The sequence below is a fragment of the Choristoneura fumiferana genome, chromosome 11 (assembly GCF_025370935.1).
Source record: "Choristoneura fumiferana chromosome 11, NRCan_CFum_1, whole genome shotgun sequence".
Classification (NCBI taxonomy): domain Eukaryota; kingdom Metazoa; phylum Arthropoda; class Insecta; order Lepidoptera; family Tortricidae; genus Choristoneura; species Choristoneura fumiferana.
In genome coordinates, this window is record NC_133482.1 from 11,084,362 (window position 1) to 11,103,387 (window position 19,026).

The 19,026-nt window shown below is 37.8% G+C and overlaps 1 protein-coding gene across 1 annotated transcript; it reads left to right on the forward strand.

Moving 5' to 3' along the window:
* The first annotated feature begins 1,658 nt into the window (after positions 1 to 1,658).
* Positions 1,659 to 6,899, forward strand: LOC141433001 (uncharacterized). The gene is made up of 2 exons (XM_074094840.1): positions 1,659 to 2,217; positions 2,908 to 6,899. The coding sequence occupies exons 1-2, from the start codon at positions 1,659 to 1,661 to the stop codon at positions 6,897 to 6,899; spliced, it is 4,551 nt and encodes a 1,516-aa protein (XP_073950941.1).
* Positions 6,900 to 19,026: the final 12,127 nt, after the last annotated feature.

A 19,026-nucleotide genomic window follows, 5' to 3' on the forward strand; every position in this document is an offset into this window, starting at 1 on the left:
TAAGTTGCTAATTATTAAAGGCGTTCATTTTACAGAAATGAAATCCTTGCGAAATCTAAGATTTACCAAGTTTTCGGACTTGACTTCAGTAGTAACAATACAATGCAAATATTCTTTATTTCTTTTCCAAAATGTCAAAACATTTATGGCAAAAGGATCTGGTCCTACATCCTTCCTCAAATACTAAATGATTTTCCCAGGGCTACAATTGATAAAATAACTAGCAACCCTAAGAACATAAAAAACATAATTAAGAATTTACTTATTAAGGGCAACTCATAGCCTACCAACTAAAATCTTTAAAAATAAAGATTAGCTAGAAATATCATGTAACTAATTGTAAAATTGTTATGAAATAAAGTTATAATTTTTTTTTTATTGCACACCACAAATCAGTACAAAAAATGTATAATATAAACACAAAATCGTAGAAAATATTTTTTCAGTACCTGTCCAATAAGCAAATTATTGAGTATTAAGATTTTACACCTCTCCATTTCTTCCGTGGATGTCGTAAGAGTCGACTGAGGATATAGGTTAAGGTATACCGTAGGCGACAGATTATTGTACCTTTTTTGTCAAACTTAAAGCCAAAAATTGCTAAAAGTGGCTCCGAAGCGGTAACGTTTCGTGTGCTCTGCCTACCCCATTTGGGAATACAGGCGTGATGTTTGTGTGTGTGTAAGATTTTATGGATGCGGGGCATTTTTAACTTTTCTGAAATCTACTAATACATGTTGACTTTTGTATGAATTTAACACTTTTTACCCGACTGCGAAGAAGGAGTGTCTTCTCGTAACTACTCAACGGCTAAACTGATTTTGATAAATGATACGTCATTGGATTCTTCTTAATGACGCGAGTGTTCACGGAATATTTAGTTTATTTAATATCCGATAGATGTCACTGGGATCGAATTAGATGGCGCTATCGTTTGGTTGCCTCAGATCCTATAAAAGGAAGTAGTTGTTTTTTGTTCAATATACTTTGCTACGAATGTAAACTGTATGGAGTTTCATTACATGAACCCTATAGTGGACCTCTTCTTTTTGGATTGTACGGGCATTGTACATGGTCCTTCGAACCGGATATACGGCAAGATTTACTGTGTCCAACTGCTGGCCTACGGTATCAAGGGGCGACGGATTGTCGTCGAGGATACGTCTTCGTCACACAGGAGCAACGAGTGCGAGCGAGAGAGGATATCATCGTGCCCTGTCATCGGACGTCATCATAATCAACCTGAGGCTGAGCGGCGCACAAGTGACGTATAGTGCAGTGTTTTAAATCTTAGAAGAAAAAACTGTGAGTACTCTATGGTTTATTTGTGAAGTGTCATCAGTCAAGCTTGCATGATTCATAACTGACAGCTATCAATTGACTTTGATTTGTTTACAACATAATTGTCAAATATTAACTTAGAAAATAATTGGAACTTTAGAAAAATGGTTAAGATTTTGCAAGTGTTAGAACTAGAAGTAGACTTAGAATAATTTAAGAAAATTTGATGAGACGGGGAATCCATGCCCGTTTTCGGTTAGAAATTTAAAAAAATAAAACACTTGTAAAATTTTACGAATTTTAACGGGACTTAGAAATTTTGCGGCGGTGTTTCAATTTCACTTTGGATTTTAATTTGGCGAGAATAATCATCAACAATGGAGGCAAAGATTAATGTTCAGTTGGATGTTTCTAGTCGTATTAACAAGGCTTATGTCAACTATAAGAAATCACCGAAGGATCGTATTACTGTACCGTATGTTGATGCGCGTTTAGAGGCTTTAGAAAAGTTATGGCAGCAGTTTTCGTCGATGCATGAAAAGTTAGTTGCAGAATCTTCACAGACTGAGTTGGAAAAATCTGTGTATGTCACCCAGGCGATTTACGACGCAACTGACGAGTGTTACCTCGATTACAAATGCGAACTTAAAACGACATTAAGTACTTTAACACCACTGCCATCAAGCGAAAGTTCACCTCAATCATCGTCATCAACGAGTAAAACTATGCAAGTTAGACTGCCAAAGATCACCATCCCTGTGTTTTCGGGGCAATATTCGGAATGGATTAGTTTCAGGGACCTGTTTGTGTCTCTTATTCACGATAACGCAGACATAGATGATGTGCAAAAGATGCACTATCTTAAGGGACACCTCAGAGGCGAAGCGGAGCAACTACTGCGTCATATTCCTATTACTAACAGCAGTTACCAGCAATGTTGGACTTTGTTGAAAAACCGATACAACAATAAACAGTATTTAGTAAATTGCATATTGAATCGTTTTTTCAACCAAAGAAATATTACATCAGAGTCCTCCAGTGCAATTAAGGAATTGTTAGATGTAACCACAGAAACTATGAACGCTTTGTTAAATTTAGGAATTGACACTGAGTCGTGGAGCGTGATTGTCATTTACATTGTAAGCCAGAGGTTGGATCCTGAAAGTAGGAAGCAGTGGGAAGCCAAGGTTAGCGCATGGGTAGCTCTTTCCGATCGATTGCCTTCAATGAAGCAATTTACGGATTTCTTGGAGACAAGGTTTCATTCCTTAGAATTTCTGGATCCAAAATCAGGTGCATCTTACGTACAAAAACAGCGAACCTTTATTCCAAATTTTCACAAAAATAGCAATCCCAAACCTAATCCAATTCACATGCTACATGTCAGTCAAGTGTCTTGTGCATATTGTAAACGGGATCATAATATTAGAAGTTGTAAGGATTTTATAAACAGTGATCTCAACAGCAAGCGTAATTTTGTCCAGACTCACGGACTATGTTTTAACTGTCTAGGAAATAACCACTCGGTGAAATATTGCAAAAACACTACATCTTGCCAAATTTGCAGAGGAAGACACCACTCACTATTGCATCCAAAAGGGGAAACACACTCAGCTGATCCAACAGGTTCACATCCATCAGTTGAGAATCACGGAACACCACTAGCAGGGCATGTGTGCAAAGTATCAAACCAGGAGGCGGGGCCATCAACGGCCACGAGCATCAATAATCATTTTGTGAAAGGAGTAGCACATCAGGTGCTGCTAGCCACAGCGTTAGTTAAAGCTGAGTCACAAAATAAGGGAGAATATCAGCTCTTAAGAGCTCTCATTGATCAAGGGTCTCAAGCATCATTTATCACAAGAGCTTCAGTTCAGTTGCTTGGACTAAAAACAACAGCGGCCAAGGGAGTTATATCAGGATTGGGTGGTGAACAGAACCTTATCACAAGGTCCATGGTAGAAGTTTTAATCACTTCACGCCTCAATCCTGGCTGCGTGTTGCGAGTTTCAGCGTACGTTCTTGACAAACTTACTTCATACTTACCATCGGCTGTAGCATCAATCACATCATGGCCGGAGCTGGAACAGCTTAAACTGGCAGATCCGGAATACCATACTTCTAATAAGATAGACATCTTATTGGGGGCGGAGGTCTACAGCACCATTATAGAAAATGGAATAATCAAATGTCCCTCAGGGTCCCTAGTAGCACAAAACACCACCCTGGGATGGATATTAAGTGGGCAACTAAGGTCAAATGAAGATATATCCTGTAACGTCGTAAACATGCATACTCAAGTAGATCAGCTACTTAGATCTTTCTGGGAAATAGAAGCCGAACCCTGCAACAAAGAAAAAATTCTGTCAGTCGAAGAGCAAAGATGTGAAGACTTCTATGAATCCACAACCACGCGGGACGATCATGGGCGATATATTGTAAGGCTCCCGTTTAGGGATCAAAATCCAGCCTGTGCGGATGGCCATTCAAAGAAAATCGCAACGAAGAGGTTTAGCTTTCTGGAACGGAAGCTGGAGCGGGATCAGCACCTGAAACAAAGATACAAAGAAGTGTTAGATGAGTACCTAAATCTGGATCATATGATACAAATAAATCACAGCGAAGGTGAACAAGCAACGAAGTATACGTATTTACCACACCATGCTGTAATACGAGAAGATAAAGAGACTACTAAAGTAAGGATTGTGTTTGATGCTTCGTGCAAGGGTACGAATGGCGTGTCATTGAATGACGATTTAATGGTGGGACCAACTCTGCAACCAGAGTTGCGTCATATAATAATGCGTTGGCGAACATATCCTATTTGTTTTATAGCGGACATAGTTAAAATGTACCGTCAAATAAAGGTGAATGATGAAGACTCAGAGTATCAGCGCATTCTATGGCGTGACAATCCAGACCAAGAGATAAAAGAATACAAGTTACTCAGAGTAACTTTTGGAACATCAGCAGCTCCATATCTGGCAGTCAAAAGCTTGATTCAGGTAGCAAAGGACGAAGGAAAGGACTTTCCTTTGGCTGCTGAAAGGGTCAAGAATGAGTTTTATATGGATGACCTAATGTCTGGATGTGAGAAAGAAGAAGAAGCAGTTGAAATTTACAAACAAATGACAGAGTTATTAAGAAGAGGTGGATTTGAATTGCAAAAGTGGGCAAGCAATAGTCAAGCGTTATTGGAACAAATACGGGATGCAAATTCAAGAAAGGAGGAGGATAAAAGGATAGAGGTCAAGCAAGAGTCAGTAAATAAAATATTGGGACTTACCTGGAGTAGAAGCCTCGATGAATTTGTATATGCAGTTCAGCTGCCACCGACGACCGGACCTGTAACAAAAAGGAAAGTTATTTCGGATATATCCAAGCTGTACGATCCACAAGGGTGGATAGCACCGAGCATAATCAAAGCAAAAATATTCATACAGAAGCTATGGTTGGCAGGCATTGATTGGGATGATGAGTTACCTCCACCGTTGCTTGAAGAATGGACCGAATATCGTGAAAACCTATCAGAACTTACCAAATTTAGATTGAAACGTTGGGTGTGGTGTAGCTCTGACGCAACGTTAGTGGAACTGCATGGCTTCTGCGATGCGTCAAATTCAGCTTATGCGGCAGTCGTATACATTCGAGTGATAGACGCTGAGGGAAAGGTACATGTTAGTTTGATCACAGCCAAAACGCGAGTAGCGCCGATTAAACAAATATCAATTCCTCGATTGGAATTATCTGGTGCAGTTCTGCTGGCAAAACTACTCGACGAAGTGTCAAAAGTATTGAAGGTACCAAAATCAAACTTACATGCTTGGACCGACTCTGAAGTAGTGCTGGCATGGTTGAGCAGCCATCCTAGTCGATGGAAGACATTCGTTGGAAACAGAGTCTCGGAGATTCTATCAGTGACTTGTCGTAGTCAGTGGTCACACGTACGGTCAGAACACAACCCTGCGGATTGTGCTTCACGGGGGATTAAGCCTTCAGAATTTGTGACCTATGATTTATGGGTAAGAGGACCATCATGGCTACAAGATAAAGTAATTTGTTACAAGAGTTTCACAAAGCCATTAGACACCAATTTGGAAACCAGATCAATTAAAACTCACCTGGCTGACGTAGTTGAGGATCAGTCGAGTGACGAGGACGTCTGGTCGAAGTTTTCGTCGCTCACGAAGTTGCTGAGAGTTGCAGCTTATTGTAGAAGAATCCTGAAAAGACAAAACCATACTTACCTCCTGAAAGAAGAAATAGAAGATGCGTTAGTGATTATGATTAGAAAATGTCAAGGAGAAGCGTTTAGAGAGGAAATTAGCAATATCAAACTAGGTAAAAATATAAGCAAAAAAAGTATACTCACTTCACTGAGTCCTCAGCTAGACGACTCAGACTTACTCCGAGTTGGTGGGCGGTTGCATTTCGCAGAAATTGACAACGACGCAAGGCATCCAATCATATTGCCAAAACAATCATTCCTAACGGAACTCATAATTCGAGATGCACATAAAAAGTCATTACACGGGGGAGTGCAGTTGATGCTTAATTTGCTGCGGTCGAAATATTGGATTATAGGGCTAAAAAACTTAGTGAAACAGCAAATTAGGAAATGTGTCATTTGCACAAGATACGCAACTGCAAATAAAAATCAGTTGATGGGACAACTACCATCGCCGAGAGTGACCATGAGTCGAGCATTTCAACGTAGCGGTGTAGACTACGCAGGGCCCATTAACATAAGGGTTTCAAAGGGTCGCGGCAATCGGGCATACAAAGGGTACATATGCTTGTTTGTTTGTATGGCCACACGTGGAGTTCATTTGGAGGTCGTGAGTGACCTGACGGCTCAGGGATTTTTAGCAGCTTTTAAGCGGTTTGTTGCACGTCGCGGTCATTGTAGCGATTTATACAGTGACAATGGTAGTAATTTTGTGGGAGCAGCCAAGGAGTTGCTAAACTTATTTAATGACGAAAGATCAAGGTTTTTGCCAGAAATAGCTGATTGGCTAGCCACGAACGGCACCCAGTGGCACTTTATACCACCCCACGCGCCAAATTTTGGTGGTTTGTGGGAAGCTGGCATTAAATCCTGCAAATATCATTTGAAAAGAATCATCGGCAATTCAACACTGACATTTGAGGAGATGACGACAGTTTTGGCTCAAATTGAAAGTTGTCTGAATTCACGACCAATGTGTTACATACAGGACCAAGGGGATCCAATGCCTCTAACTCCAGGCCATTTCATTATAGGGGAACCCTTGCTAGTTGCGCCTGATCGTAACTATGAGCAGTCAGCGGTTGGTTCGTTAAGACGGTGGCAATTCTGCCAACGTATGCTACAAGACTTTTGGCGGCGTTGGTCGCAAGAATATTTGACACGGTACATGCAAAGGTACAAGTGGTCGCGTGTTATTCCTGAACCAAATATTGGAGATGTGGTGCTTGTTAAAGAACTGGATTTACCCCCAGCTAGGTGGCTGTTAGGCCAGATTGTAGAAAAGCATCCAGGGTTGGACAATATTACGCGAGTTGTGACGTTGCGTTACAAAGGCTCTTTAATAAAGCGACCAGTGTCAAAACTTTGTGTATTACCTGTCTCAGATTAGAAGTTAATCATATTGTCATATTGTATAAGGAACTTTATTAGAAGATGTTTGTTCTTTTATAATGATAATGTCGTTTGCTGTAAAGGAGGCTTGTTTAAGAACAGTTGTTCTTGGTGGGCGGCATGTTCACGGAATATTTAGTTTATTTAATATCGGATAGATGTCACTGGGATCGAATTAGATGGCGCTATCGTTTGGTTGCCTCAGATCCTATAAAAGGAAGTAGTTGTTTTTTATTCAATATACTTTGCTACGAATGTAAACTGTATGGAGTTTCATTTCATGAACCCTATAGTGGACCTCTTCTTTTTGGATAGTACGGGCATTGTACAGCGAGTGACACCGGATAGGTACATGAAATTCTTAAAAATCAAAATGGCGGTTTTTTGCCTCAAAATTGTAAGTTTTCAAAAAGTGTTTTTTATTCAAACCTATCGAGTGGGGTATCAAATAAAAGCTAATAATTAGCCCATTCTAAATATATATAGGTTATGATCGTTTTAATATACCATTTTCACAGACCCATTTAAATCGTGACGCTCAAAAATTCTTACCTAATGGGTCCCGACTGTTGAACTTTAAGTTAGCTAGTTAACAAAGTTCTAGCCCACTAGATTTGTTTTCTTCTTTTTAGTATTTTTTAAGGCACTCGGGTTTTTTGATTTTTTAAATTTATTGTTTACACTCTTTATTGACGCAGTCGCATTACAGCTAGTATGTAATAAAGCCAAAAACCAAGTGCCTGTGTCTGAACTGTAAACTTTAAAGTACCGTGCTTGCGTGTGTTTAACAAACTATTAAGAGCAACTGAACAAGTAGGTATACGTCTTCAGCAATCACGTAAAATACACATATCATTCCTTAACTACCGTGATTTTGCAATAAACTATATTGCAGTTGAAATTGCAGTACTTGCGTATCATACAATAATCATATGAGATCTCGGTAATGATTCGTGGATTCTTAACTGGATGCTAACCGTATAGTTGCTTGTCGGTATAGTATAGTATAGTATTTATTTATTTGCCAGAATTATGGTGTAGGTACATGAAGATGATAGTACAAAAAATATAAATACATAGCAGCACAATTCACCATTACATAGGCATGCAAATAGATTCTAAGACACATAACACTAACATAACACACATTAACATTTAAATATGTACAATACATTTAGGGGCTGCTGCACCATCCATTGATTAGTGACTGACGGTCAAATGTGATGCCGTCTCCGTCTATTCGAACAAAAAAAATAGAGACTCCATCACATTTAACCGTCAGTTAACACTAATCAATGGATGGTGAAACAGCCCCTAAATGTTAAATGAGTACCTATAATCGGGCTAATTTATGAATTTGGTTGTATAATGTGAAATCACTTGTAGTACTATACGCTTGCGATCATTCAGAAATCAATATGGACGTTTATTTTTATTTTTATTCGACTGGATGGCAAACGAGCAAGTGAGTCTCCTGATGGTTAGAGATCACCGCCGCCCATAAACATCTGCAACACCAGGGGTATTGCAGATGCGTTGCCAACCTAGGGGCCTAACATGGTACCTATACAGGTACCTATCTCAAGTGCCAGTAATTTCACCGGCTGTCTTACTCTCCACGCCGAAACACAACAGTGCAAGCACTGCTGCTTCACGGCAGGATTAGCGAGCAAGATGGTGGTAGCAATCCGGGCGGACCTTGCGCAAGGTCCTACCACCTGCAAATGATGGATGTTAGATGTTGCAGGTTGCTTATTTCTATTTATGTCTGGGTGAGCGGTTGGTTCCGAAAGAATGTTGACGTCTCTCGATGAGAGCGAAACATAGATGTCGCTAGTGCTGCTGCATAAATAGCGTAGTAGAAATTAGCAACCTGAGATATGTATGCATAGGAAAAATTCGTGTCTAAATTCCTGTCCAGCGGTGGTGTAGGGGTTATAGCACGCAGCACGGATTGCTGAGGACCTGGGTTCGATTCCCAGCGCTGGTCTCTTTTTCTGGTTTTTCTGTGCATCCATGTCTCAGTTTGTATTTTCGATATGGTTTCACGGGATACCCGTAAAAGTAACAAATTTGGAGTTGAAATAAAAAATACAAAAAGACTCCAAATAACCAATCATGAAGGAAGTTATGAATCATACTAAGACAAAGTTCTTTGGTGGGTCATTGCTGGTTGAAATGTATGTGAGCTGCAATCATCAAATACAATTGCAGTATGCACGCAGCTGTATGCGTTTATTGGCGGGTGGTAGTTACAGCCATTATGTTCAGAAATAAGTACAGGATAAGTATCTGAATGGAGTGTACCTATGATTAAAATCGTGAATGCGTGGGAGCCCGGATATAGGCAGTTTTATTAAAAAAGAATACTACAATACTTACATTTTTACTGCAGCTTCCCAGGATAAAATGTAGCTTTTTTTTTATTGCCCATTTGTTTGCTTCAAATCTTGCAAGCTAATTTTTATCCACTTCCAACGGTCGGATTAACTTGAAATTTGGTACAGTCGAGTTCATAAATTTGTGAGCAAAAATTTGATCAAAAATATCTGAACTCGATTCTATTCTTAACGGCATAGAAACGTGTTCAGATATTTTTGATCTATTTTTGCTCACAAGTTTATAAACTCGACTGTACACATAATTTAAGTGAAACAAAAAATGAGCAAAAGTAAGCAAAACAAAACTTGTATTTGAGAGTTGCGGGCAACCGATGGATGCAAGTGGCGAGAACCCTTTGTTTAGCAATGGACGTCTTCCAGCTGATGATGGTGATCAAGGGGCGGAATTGTCATAGCAAACATCAAATGTCAAGATTAGAGGGATAGACCATTGTGTTCTATCGACTATCGATGTTTAATTACCAGTTAGCAGGATATGTAATGAAATTAGATCAGTAATGGGGGAGGTCTTTGCCCTGCGTTGAGAAATAGGCTACCAAAAAAATAGAACTGTGTGTTTGTTACAATTTACATATAAAACCAAAATAGAAATGTTAAACAGTGTAACTGTCAGTAGATCCTTCATTCAAAATAACAGAATCGTAATATATATCTGTACTAATTATATTTTCTTCATCTTGTCCGTAGTAATAAAGAATCGTCATTATTTTCTCTACGTGAAATGTCATGTGTGACGTGACGAATAAGGAGATGCAAGTCGCTTATTAAAGAGGTCAAATGTAAGCAGCTAATGTCTAAGAACGGTAACATGCGAAGAATCGATAACTGGAAAAGTCGATAACACACAATGGTCAATCACTCTTGACTTTTGATTTGTGCTATGAAAATTCCGTCCCTTGATGGTGATGATGAAAATCAACCACGAATGATATCAAAAGTTGTTTTCTAGCGAATGGCTGACATGTGACACAACACTTATAATTGTCAAACGTTGACTTTCGATTATTGTCACACGCCTACGTGAAAACTTAATCGTTTGTCGACCCTACCGGAACGCAGCACCTATGAAGGGAGATGCCATAAGCTTTATCTATATTATGTGGCGCGCAGGAAAATGACCTAAATAGATATCTGTTACAAATCTCTTAGGGATATGATCAAATCACGCAGGATGCTAAAATGGCAAATCCATTTTATCATTTGTCTAGAAAAAACAGTCATTTGATCAAATCGAGTCGAGGATTAGTGTAATTTTTGCTTCTTTCTTCGCAATTTTTTTTTTTATTGTTTTTACTGTATAATTTTGAAAATCGTGTTAGGTTCTTATTTGAAGTTATTTTTCCTGTTGTGCTGATTTTCTCAAAATTCAAAGGCAACTTGGTTTTTTATTTCAAGATCAGTTTTAGTGATTTGACGAAACGAACTCGCAAAGTCAACTTGTTTGTTATTTTAGTTTGATAGGTATTCATATTTTACTATGTAAGCCTTCTAACCCTACTGAGGTCCAAATCTAGGGCATCAATCATCATTATTCGATTCATATCCAGGATCGCTACTAGACTATGCGTTCGTCGTTGCCAGTCAATACTTTAGCAAAGGTGAAAGTGCGCATGACCATCTCCGGTGATAAGGACTTTGTCAATCCTACTTGAAATTGAGAACACTCCATGTTATTCATAGCTACAAACAGAATGATATGCCCACAGATACGTTAACCTGATAGATAATGCAACTTTGCGTGTCGAGATACATGCTTTATTTTTCAATGTTTAAATAAATATGGTCATTCCCGTAAACTTATCGTCTAAAGCACGTACGAACACTATTGCAATAACCATTTCAAACGGTGGTAGAAACAGAAAGAAATCGTGAAAGCCAAAACAAAGCAAAGTATTGGCTGTTTGAGTTTATCTAAGTCACTCGAAGTGAATTAAAAAAATAATTACTCTTACTCCCTAGGGACTAAAGGTACTCACTTTACTCGCGCCTCGTAAGGCTATATTAACCAACTTTTAGAGCATGAGAAGTGAAAAATTGTTATTTTTTTCATGTTCATTTGTTTGCTCCTTGTGTTTATAAATAGATTGCTATAGTATATTGTGTCTTAAAGGCGGTAAATAAGGAATTACGAACGAGGGTCTATTACAAGCCCGAAGTCGAAGACTGAGGGCTTTAATGAGTCGATGTTCGTAATTCTAGTACCGCCCGTGCGACATACAATGTTTTTCATTACATTTGCGAGTAAAATTTTATATTTCTAAAATAAAAAATTTAATTCTTCCAAATTATTAAGGTATAGCGCTGCCCTCCCCCTCCCGTAGCATGCATCTGACGTGCGTGTGCAGGTGGGCCTGCAGCAGCAGCGCGCGCAGCAGTATCAGTACGGGCATTGACTCATTTACCGACCTTGGGCTTCATGACAAGAAAATTAGTACGCGTAATGAATCATTTACCAACCACGGGTTTCATGACAAGCACATTAAGGTCAAGGGTTTTATATGGGGGGGTTGCAACCTAGGTAGGTACGTGCAAGTGTGATGAAAAAAAATGTTAGTTTAAATCAAACGCTTTCTTTATAACCCTGTTCCCAGGGCTCAAGATTTTAATTACTTACCCACTTACACATGAGCTTTTACGAGTAAATTTAATTAAAACAAACCTTTCCACTAAATTTAATAAGACAATAAATTAGATCATGGAAATCCAACGAAACCGAAATTCATATACCGAAAATAGATTGTTAATTAATTAACTGTTTGGTTCGGAATTGACTTGTTTAAGTTGAAATTTCACGTGTTCTATTCTAATATTCCCGATTACGAGTATTTATGCTTAAATATTAGCGTGGCAGCCTAGTGGTAACCTATCCTCTGTTTTTCGGAATTTATGTGCAAAATTAAATTCAAATCATTTGTTCAGTAAACAGGCCGCAGTGGGCACTTTTACACGTAATTTTTTAAACTACCAGCGCTTTCGGAAAGACCATCATTGCCAAGAAGAATGCGCCGCAAGAAACTTGGCAGAAAGTCATTTTTTCAAAATAAAATAATTACAAATAAAATACTTAAAAACTACAGTATACAATTAAAGAAAAACATTACAAAACTAAACACTAACTATATCTACGTTCAGTGGAAGTGTAGAATGCTTCCACCATCATAAATAAAATAAAATAAAAACTGAAATATACATTTCAGGTCAAATAACCATTAAGCTTTTGGATTCCGAGCAAGCTCACGTCTGCCGCCCCCAAAGTTAGCTCACACGCACTCTTATCATGCTCTGAAAGCAGAGTGGTACCGAGGACATGGTTATTGCTTCCATTCCCCATAAGGTCTATGGGATCGTCTTGGGAACTTTGACGTCGCGAGCCTGTGACTAGAAATTAAACTAAAAATATACAAGTTTACAATCAATAAGCTTAACAATATACAGCCTTATTTAAATATAGCAAGGGGATGTATAAAGTCCCTGAGTTAATAATAAAATTACTGTATACTTAGCAAGGGGATGTAGAAAGTCCCTGAGTTAATAATAAAATTCCTAATCTAAATAATTCAGAGATGTTATGTTATGTTGATTAGATTTGAAATTTACCACGAGCTTTACGGTGGAGGGAAACACCGTGAGAAAAAAAAACTTATACTTACTATCAGGACGCAAAGACCCACAGTGGATCTTCAACACCAGATTACGCCACGCTTTGCGATCTTGAGCCAGCTCTTGCCAGCCTTCGACCCCGAGGGCCAAAAGGTCTTTCAGGACCTCGTCCCTCCAGCAGTACCTGGGAAGACCAACTCTGGGAAGTAAAAGAAAGGGCCGATCGGTATTTAGGTATAAGTGGGAGCTACCGCCCAAGTCCTTTCATTCTGTGTGGAAACCTGTGCCTTGAAGTGTTACGTACATGGGCTGAGATGAACTTATGCCGGCGGATTCATGTTGTTCCAGAACACCTTCCTATTAGAATTTTGTGAAATTCATCCTTATTTCTTACCTTGTCTGCAATATAAAGGAGACTACTTTGTAAAACAAAATAGCTTTTCAAATCCTAGCAATTGGCGCGTTAGTGAGACAGTCAGTTAGAATTTTAATACTATATTATTTAATAGATATTCAGTATTCCTTAAGTAGGAACCAAAACATAGGTTTTAGGATAAGATTATACAGGAGAACATACAGTAACAATAATGTATATATGGCCTTACCTGTATATATACATGTAGTAAATTCTACAATAATCTGTACAGCCATTTGTTCTTCCATGGTACCGTTGAGTACAAAGATATATGAGACTTGAAATAAATACATAAATATGTATGTATACAGTTTTACACCTTAACTTAAAATTATTTTTTACTTGACTGTGCATTATTATGAGCGTACCTAAGCAATGAGTAAACATTAAATGCTGCTGATTATCTTTATCTGTCAGAAACAATTTCACCCGCCACTACAAAGTCAAAAAAGAAACCAAGTCAAAACAAAAACATAAGCTTTCTCTTACGCATCGTTGTTAAACCGCGTGATTCTATTATTTGAGGACGGACAAACAAATGACGACTGACCATTAGTTACGCATCGGACTTAGTTGATACGGAACTGACTAAACCACCTTTTTATGACTCCTTATAATCGGTGACTTTCAAAAGGGCCTGTCAGAATCATTTGGAAGCGAAAACTAACAAATTATCCACCTTAAGATAATCTCAAGTGAGCTTAGATTGCCATGTGATTGAATACGATGTATCATTAATTTGTTTTTTTTATAATGCTGCCTGTTTTATAATCTCCATTTTCTCGGGCGGTGTGGGCAAAGGCGCTGGTCGATAAAACTCGTGATAGTCGTAAGAGAAAGACCTAATTTTGTAAAGTAATTGAATGGTAACATGTCTCTGTCTGCCTCGATAATGTGCGAGCGAGATTAAAATGCCGCCGTTGAAAAACAATTACTTTTTAGGGCTTATATAATTTCACACAAATTACTTAGTTATTCACAGACATTGTTAAGTTTGTGTTAGCTCAACGTTTGTTTTTTCCAGTCACTTTAATATTATTTTATCTTTGCCAAACACAAAGTTAAACCAGAATTAAAATTACAACGCCAGCTCCTGCTTGTAACAATATAAGTACTTCTAGATATGGTGAGAGGTTAAAATTTCTTATATTAAGACGATTCAGCACTTACTCTACACTTTAAATGTTCTCTCAGCAATGAAAAGCAATGATTTTGACGAGAAACAAGATTTTTGGATTATAGTGACGACCAGATATCTAAGAAGTAGAATTATTTTTTACGTATTATAATGGAAGAACCATAGTCTAAAACCTTGAAAAAGAGTGTAATTTTTTAAGAGAAAACAAAAAGACCATAATACCTCAAAAAAAGGTGCTTTTACGAAACCTAAATTCACTACTGTAGAACATCTTTAGTGTCCTGCTCTGTCCACAGTTCACAACACAAATTATCCGTTAATTAGCATGCACATAAATATGTGTCCTTATAATAGTTTCTATTAGGATCGAGAGTGACATTTTAATTCCTTTCTTCAGAATCCTGGCCGTGTTGTGTCACATTAAGCCGTAAAAGTAAATTAGCCATTGAAACGATTGAATTTAAATCGCCTCGTCCTTTTAGTTTAAGAAATTCCATGAAATCTGCAATTTAGACCACCGTCTGAACTAAAACGATATTATTTCCTACAAAACCGATTAAGTGCGTATTTGAAACGTGTTTACGCAATCACGGAACGGTTAAATACTACCTGTTGTCCGCACCCTTAAATGTATATAAAGTGTTCATTAAATAACTGAAATCCAGAAAGTAGTTTGCTTTGAATCGAGAGTAGAATCGATTACACTTAACTATGTTTCAAATCAGTTTGTGTTTTCATGTCCCTTTTTATTATGTCCAGTTTAAAAGTTACGGATAGGGACAAGATGCGCTAGTTAAATGTTTAGCGAGGTTGCATACTATTTAGATAATTTAATACTGTACCCTTAGTGTTAGTTTTCGGTTACAAAATACGTCTCGATCGCGTTCGCGTTAAAATCTCAATTTGTATGGAAACACGAACATCGCAAACGTTCCGCTAGAGGCGAAAACTTACACTAAGGGTATTGGTCGTATTAGTGTCGCTTAAGAGGGTCGCTGGCGGCGGATGGATGCGAGGGGCTGAAGACAGAGTGTTATGGCGCGCCGTGGAAGAGGCCTAGGTCCAGCAGTGGACTGCTATAGGCTGATGATGATGATGGTTTTTTAGTGTCAGTTTTATTTTGTTATAATAACGTCGAAGTGCAAACTGACAAATACAAATTATGAGTGTAGAGTTAGAAATAAGTATAATTACTAACTTAGCGAAACACGCGAATATTTTTTGAAATAATGCAAGTATTCGAAAATAAATGCAATCAAGGTAACTTAAAATGAAAAAATACTTTAAGGGTGTCTGAGGTTTTCAGCAAAATTGTAGTCTTCAGAAGTACTTACTTTCAACAGTTACGCTAAAGCGAATATAGGATCAAACATTCATGAAGCGACAGCATAAAGCTTTGATACTATGTAAAATCGTTTATATGAGTATGTACCCAGACTATCCAAATAATAAAACGTCCCTGCAATGTAATAACGTTTACCATGAAGCTCAACGTTTCTCCCATATAACAAAGTGCTAAGAAGATTGCCAAGTTTACAACACGCATTCATGTAAATTTATTCGGTTTAACAACGGGCCTATACTTTATTTTCGTTCTTTATGTTACTTGTATACTTTATTTACTGGTCTATAACTAATTTAGCCTTGCCTACGTAAACAGTGACACAATAATCTATATTTTCAAGATGAATTAACTAACTAAGATTACATAACTGAAATATGTACTCTCTTTCATTGCATTCTTATCAAATCAAGCCTTTCGAACCCAGCCGATACGGACTTATATTGGAATTTGACATGGATTGTACATAAAGTCTACTGTCGTAACTCTTTTCATACTCGGCTGGGTTCGAAAGGGTAAAAGAACCTAAATCTAGACACTTTTGACTCTTATTTATAGCAAATATTTTTAATGTGATGTTGATAGCTTAGTCTGTATACCTATACTTGGTTTCTAAGCTTGGTGTGGATAGGTATTTGACTAAATGTAAACAAACTTCAGCTGCCAGCTTTGGTCCATTCAAGGATTTTAAACATTTTACTTATCTATCTTTGTAATAGAAACTAAACTAGTGTATTTCAATACAGAAGTGTAAATGTTTAGATAGTTTAATGGGGGAATTTCAATATTTCAGACACCAATAAAATTGACGTTGTTTTGTTTATTACATTTAGTTAAAAATACCTATCCAAACCAAGTATAACTAATATCATTTTAGGCGTATTGATTTTAGCTGACTGTCCTAGTGCAACACGATTCAGAAAACAAATACTTCACCCCAATAAACACTGCTCGACAGCCGATAACCTAGTTTATGCCGCGACATGCCTTGGCGACCACCCAAACTTCGTGGCTACGGAATACTGTCCACCACATTTCAAGCGAAGCTATTTTTACAGACGAAAGTATAATAATGTATACAGTTAACCACTGTTAACACGATATAAACTGGGTATGAAGACTGTTTTTCTGTCTAAATAAAATCACCTTACAGTTTTCAAACTGTTGAGACTTATTTCAAGCTACCAACATTGTAAAAACACAGTTATATAATAAAGCTTATTTCTATTTCTATTTCACTTACTGTTCGCCTATCTTTAAGTTTTCCTTTCCTGTTTAGGTTAGCTTGAAAAGATCCCTTTTAGGGATAAGTTCGCCATTGTACTCTTTTGTTTTGTTGTTTTCTTTTTGTATTATTTTTGTGTTTTATGTACAATAAAGTATTTACATACATTTACATACATTCACCAATCAGTTACAATGTATAAGTCGCAGGGAAATTATCAAAGCAGAGACTTGAACAAATGTACCTCTAAGGATGCGTTTAGACGAAGCACCGGAATAATTTTCACGTACAAAAAACGTTTGAACGTACAAAAAATCGTATGCGGGATAGGGTCCTTAAGAACAAAATTGATCATGAAAACCAGCCGAGTGCATATTGGGCCACATGCAGTTTAGGATACTATTATTATATGCAGCAAATATTCACAATTAAGTTTTAAATTACAATTTTAGTACCAGACAATTTTTCATGTCGTGCCCACATTGCGTACATTTTGCTTAGGAGCTCTGCTAACATTGGATAGTCATAGATAGCTACAAATTTGTAAGTAACCCTTAGCGCGTATTTCTGCCTCGCACTTTGCCGGTTTTTCAAGGCTGTTTATAGAGTTTTTAGAAGGTACACTTTAGTAGGTATCGTTTTTATTACTTCCGCCATCGGGGATTTACAGGTTAGGATTTTTTTTTTTTTATTTGACTGGTTGGAAAACGAGCAAATGGGTCTCCTGATGGTAAGAGATCACCACCGCCCATAAACATCTGCAACACCAGGGGTACTGCAGACGCGTTGCCAACCTAGAGGCCTAAGATGGGATACCTCACGTGCCAGTAATTTCACCGGCTGTCTTACTCTCCACGCCGAAACACAACAGTGCAAGCACTGCTGCTTCACGGCAGGATTAGCGAGCAAGATGGTGGTAGCAATCCGGGCGGACCTTGCACAAGGTCCTACCACCTGCAAAAATATAGATACATAAATATAGATAGGACCTATGCTGGAGGAGGGAGGAGATCATTGACTGTTGGGTATTATTATATTTATTAATACTAATAAGTAAGTTTACAGGATTTCCTCAAATTCTTCTCGAATATTTAAGAAGCTTATTGGGTTAGTTTGATTAAACGCCCCTGTAAAGGTTTTCCATCGGTATTTTTGAGTCATTGTTGCCTTTGACGTGATAGACTTTGAACATCACGTACAATTTGCCAGCCATAATTAAAATACACACTTTCCATTGACGTTCAGTCAAATGAACCCAAATACCTACTGAAATTTTCCGAAAGAATTCGAAGACACATTGTAACACCAAAGGAAACTTCCCTATACAGTGTCATTATCCAAGCCTCATTTGGAGTGGGATCTCGGTATCATTTTGCCGCATATCAAAGCCTGAACGTATCGTTTTAAAGTCCTTTGTAACTGTACACGTCTAAGTCATGCCAGTCCCAAGTTGACTCCCAACACCATCCTAAAAATGATATCGGACAAACCCGACTGTCATATAATGCTACACTGTGCGGGACTACATTCCCCTGCCAGCTCAATACAGTGGTAGCTAAAATTATCATTTCTTTAGTTATAAGTATGTATGTGTATGTTACTAACCTCTTCTTAAATGTATTTACTAATATATTATGTGTTTTGTTACATGAAATAAATGATTGAATTGAATTGAATTACCCTCATCTTGCCTCTGAGATATTGTTTAGGATTTTTTACATCAAGTGTTGTAGCTTTTGTTTCTTTTTTTCTGTCCAACCCTCTTCCCAGTTTAAATGAGATTGAGCCTTTTGTTTATTCAAATACTTACTTAATGAAAGACTGATTATCACATTCCAGAAAAACAAACATAGACTATGCCTATCATTTGATTATGATTACCTATACTATGCCGCATAGTGGAGTGGACCAATCCCTTTATATTACGCTAAGGTCCTACGATTCAATCTCAATTGTTAATTGACAATGTGTCAGTCAGTCTATTGTTTTTCTGGTGTAGGAAC

Bases quoted from the DNA above. Each gene is read 5' to 3' on its own strand.
- LOC141433001 (XM_074094840.1), top strand. From the start codon at position 1,659: ATGGAGGCAAAGATTAATGTTCAGTTGGATGTTTCTAGTCGTATTAAC. The intron at 2,218-2,907 runs GTTGGACTTTGT...CTGATCCAACAG, and splicing joins TAACAGCAGTTACCAGCAAT to GTTCACATCCATCAGTTGAG.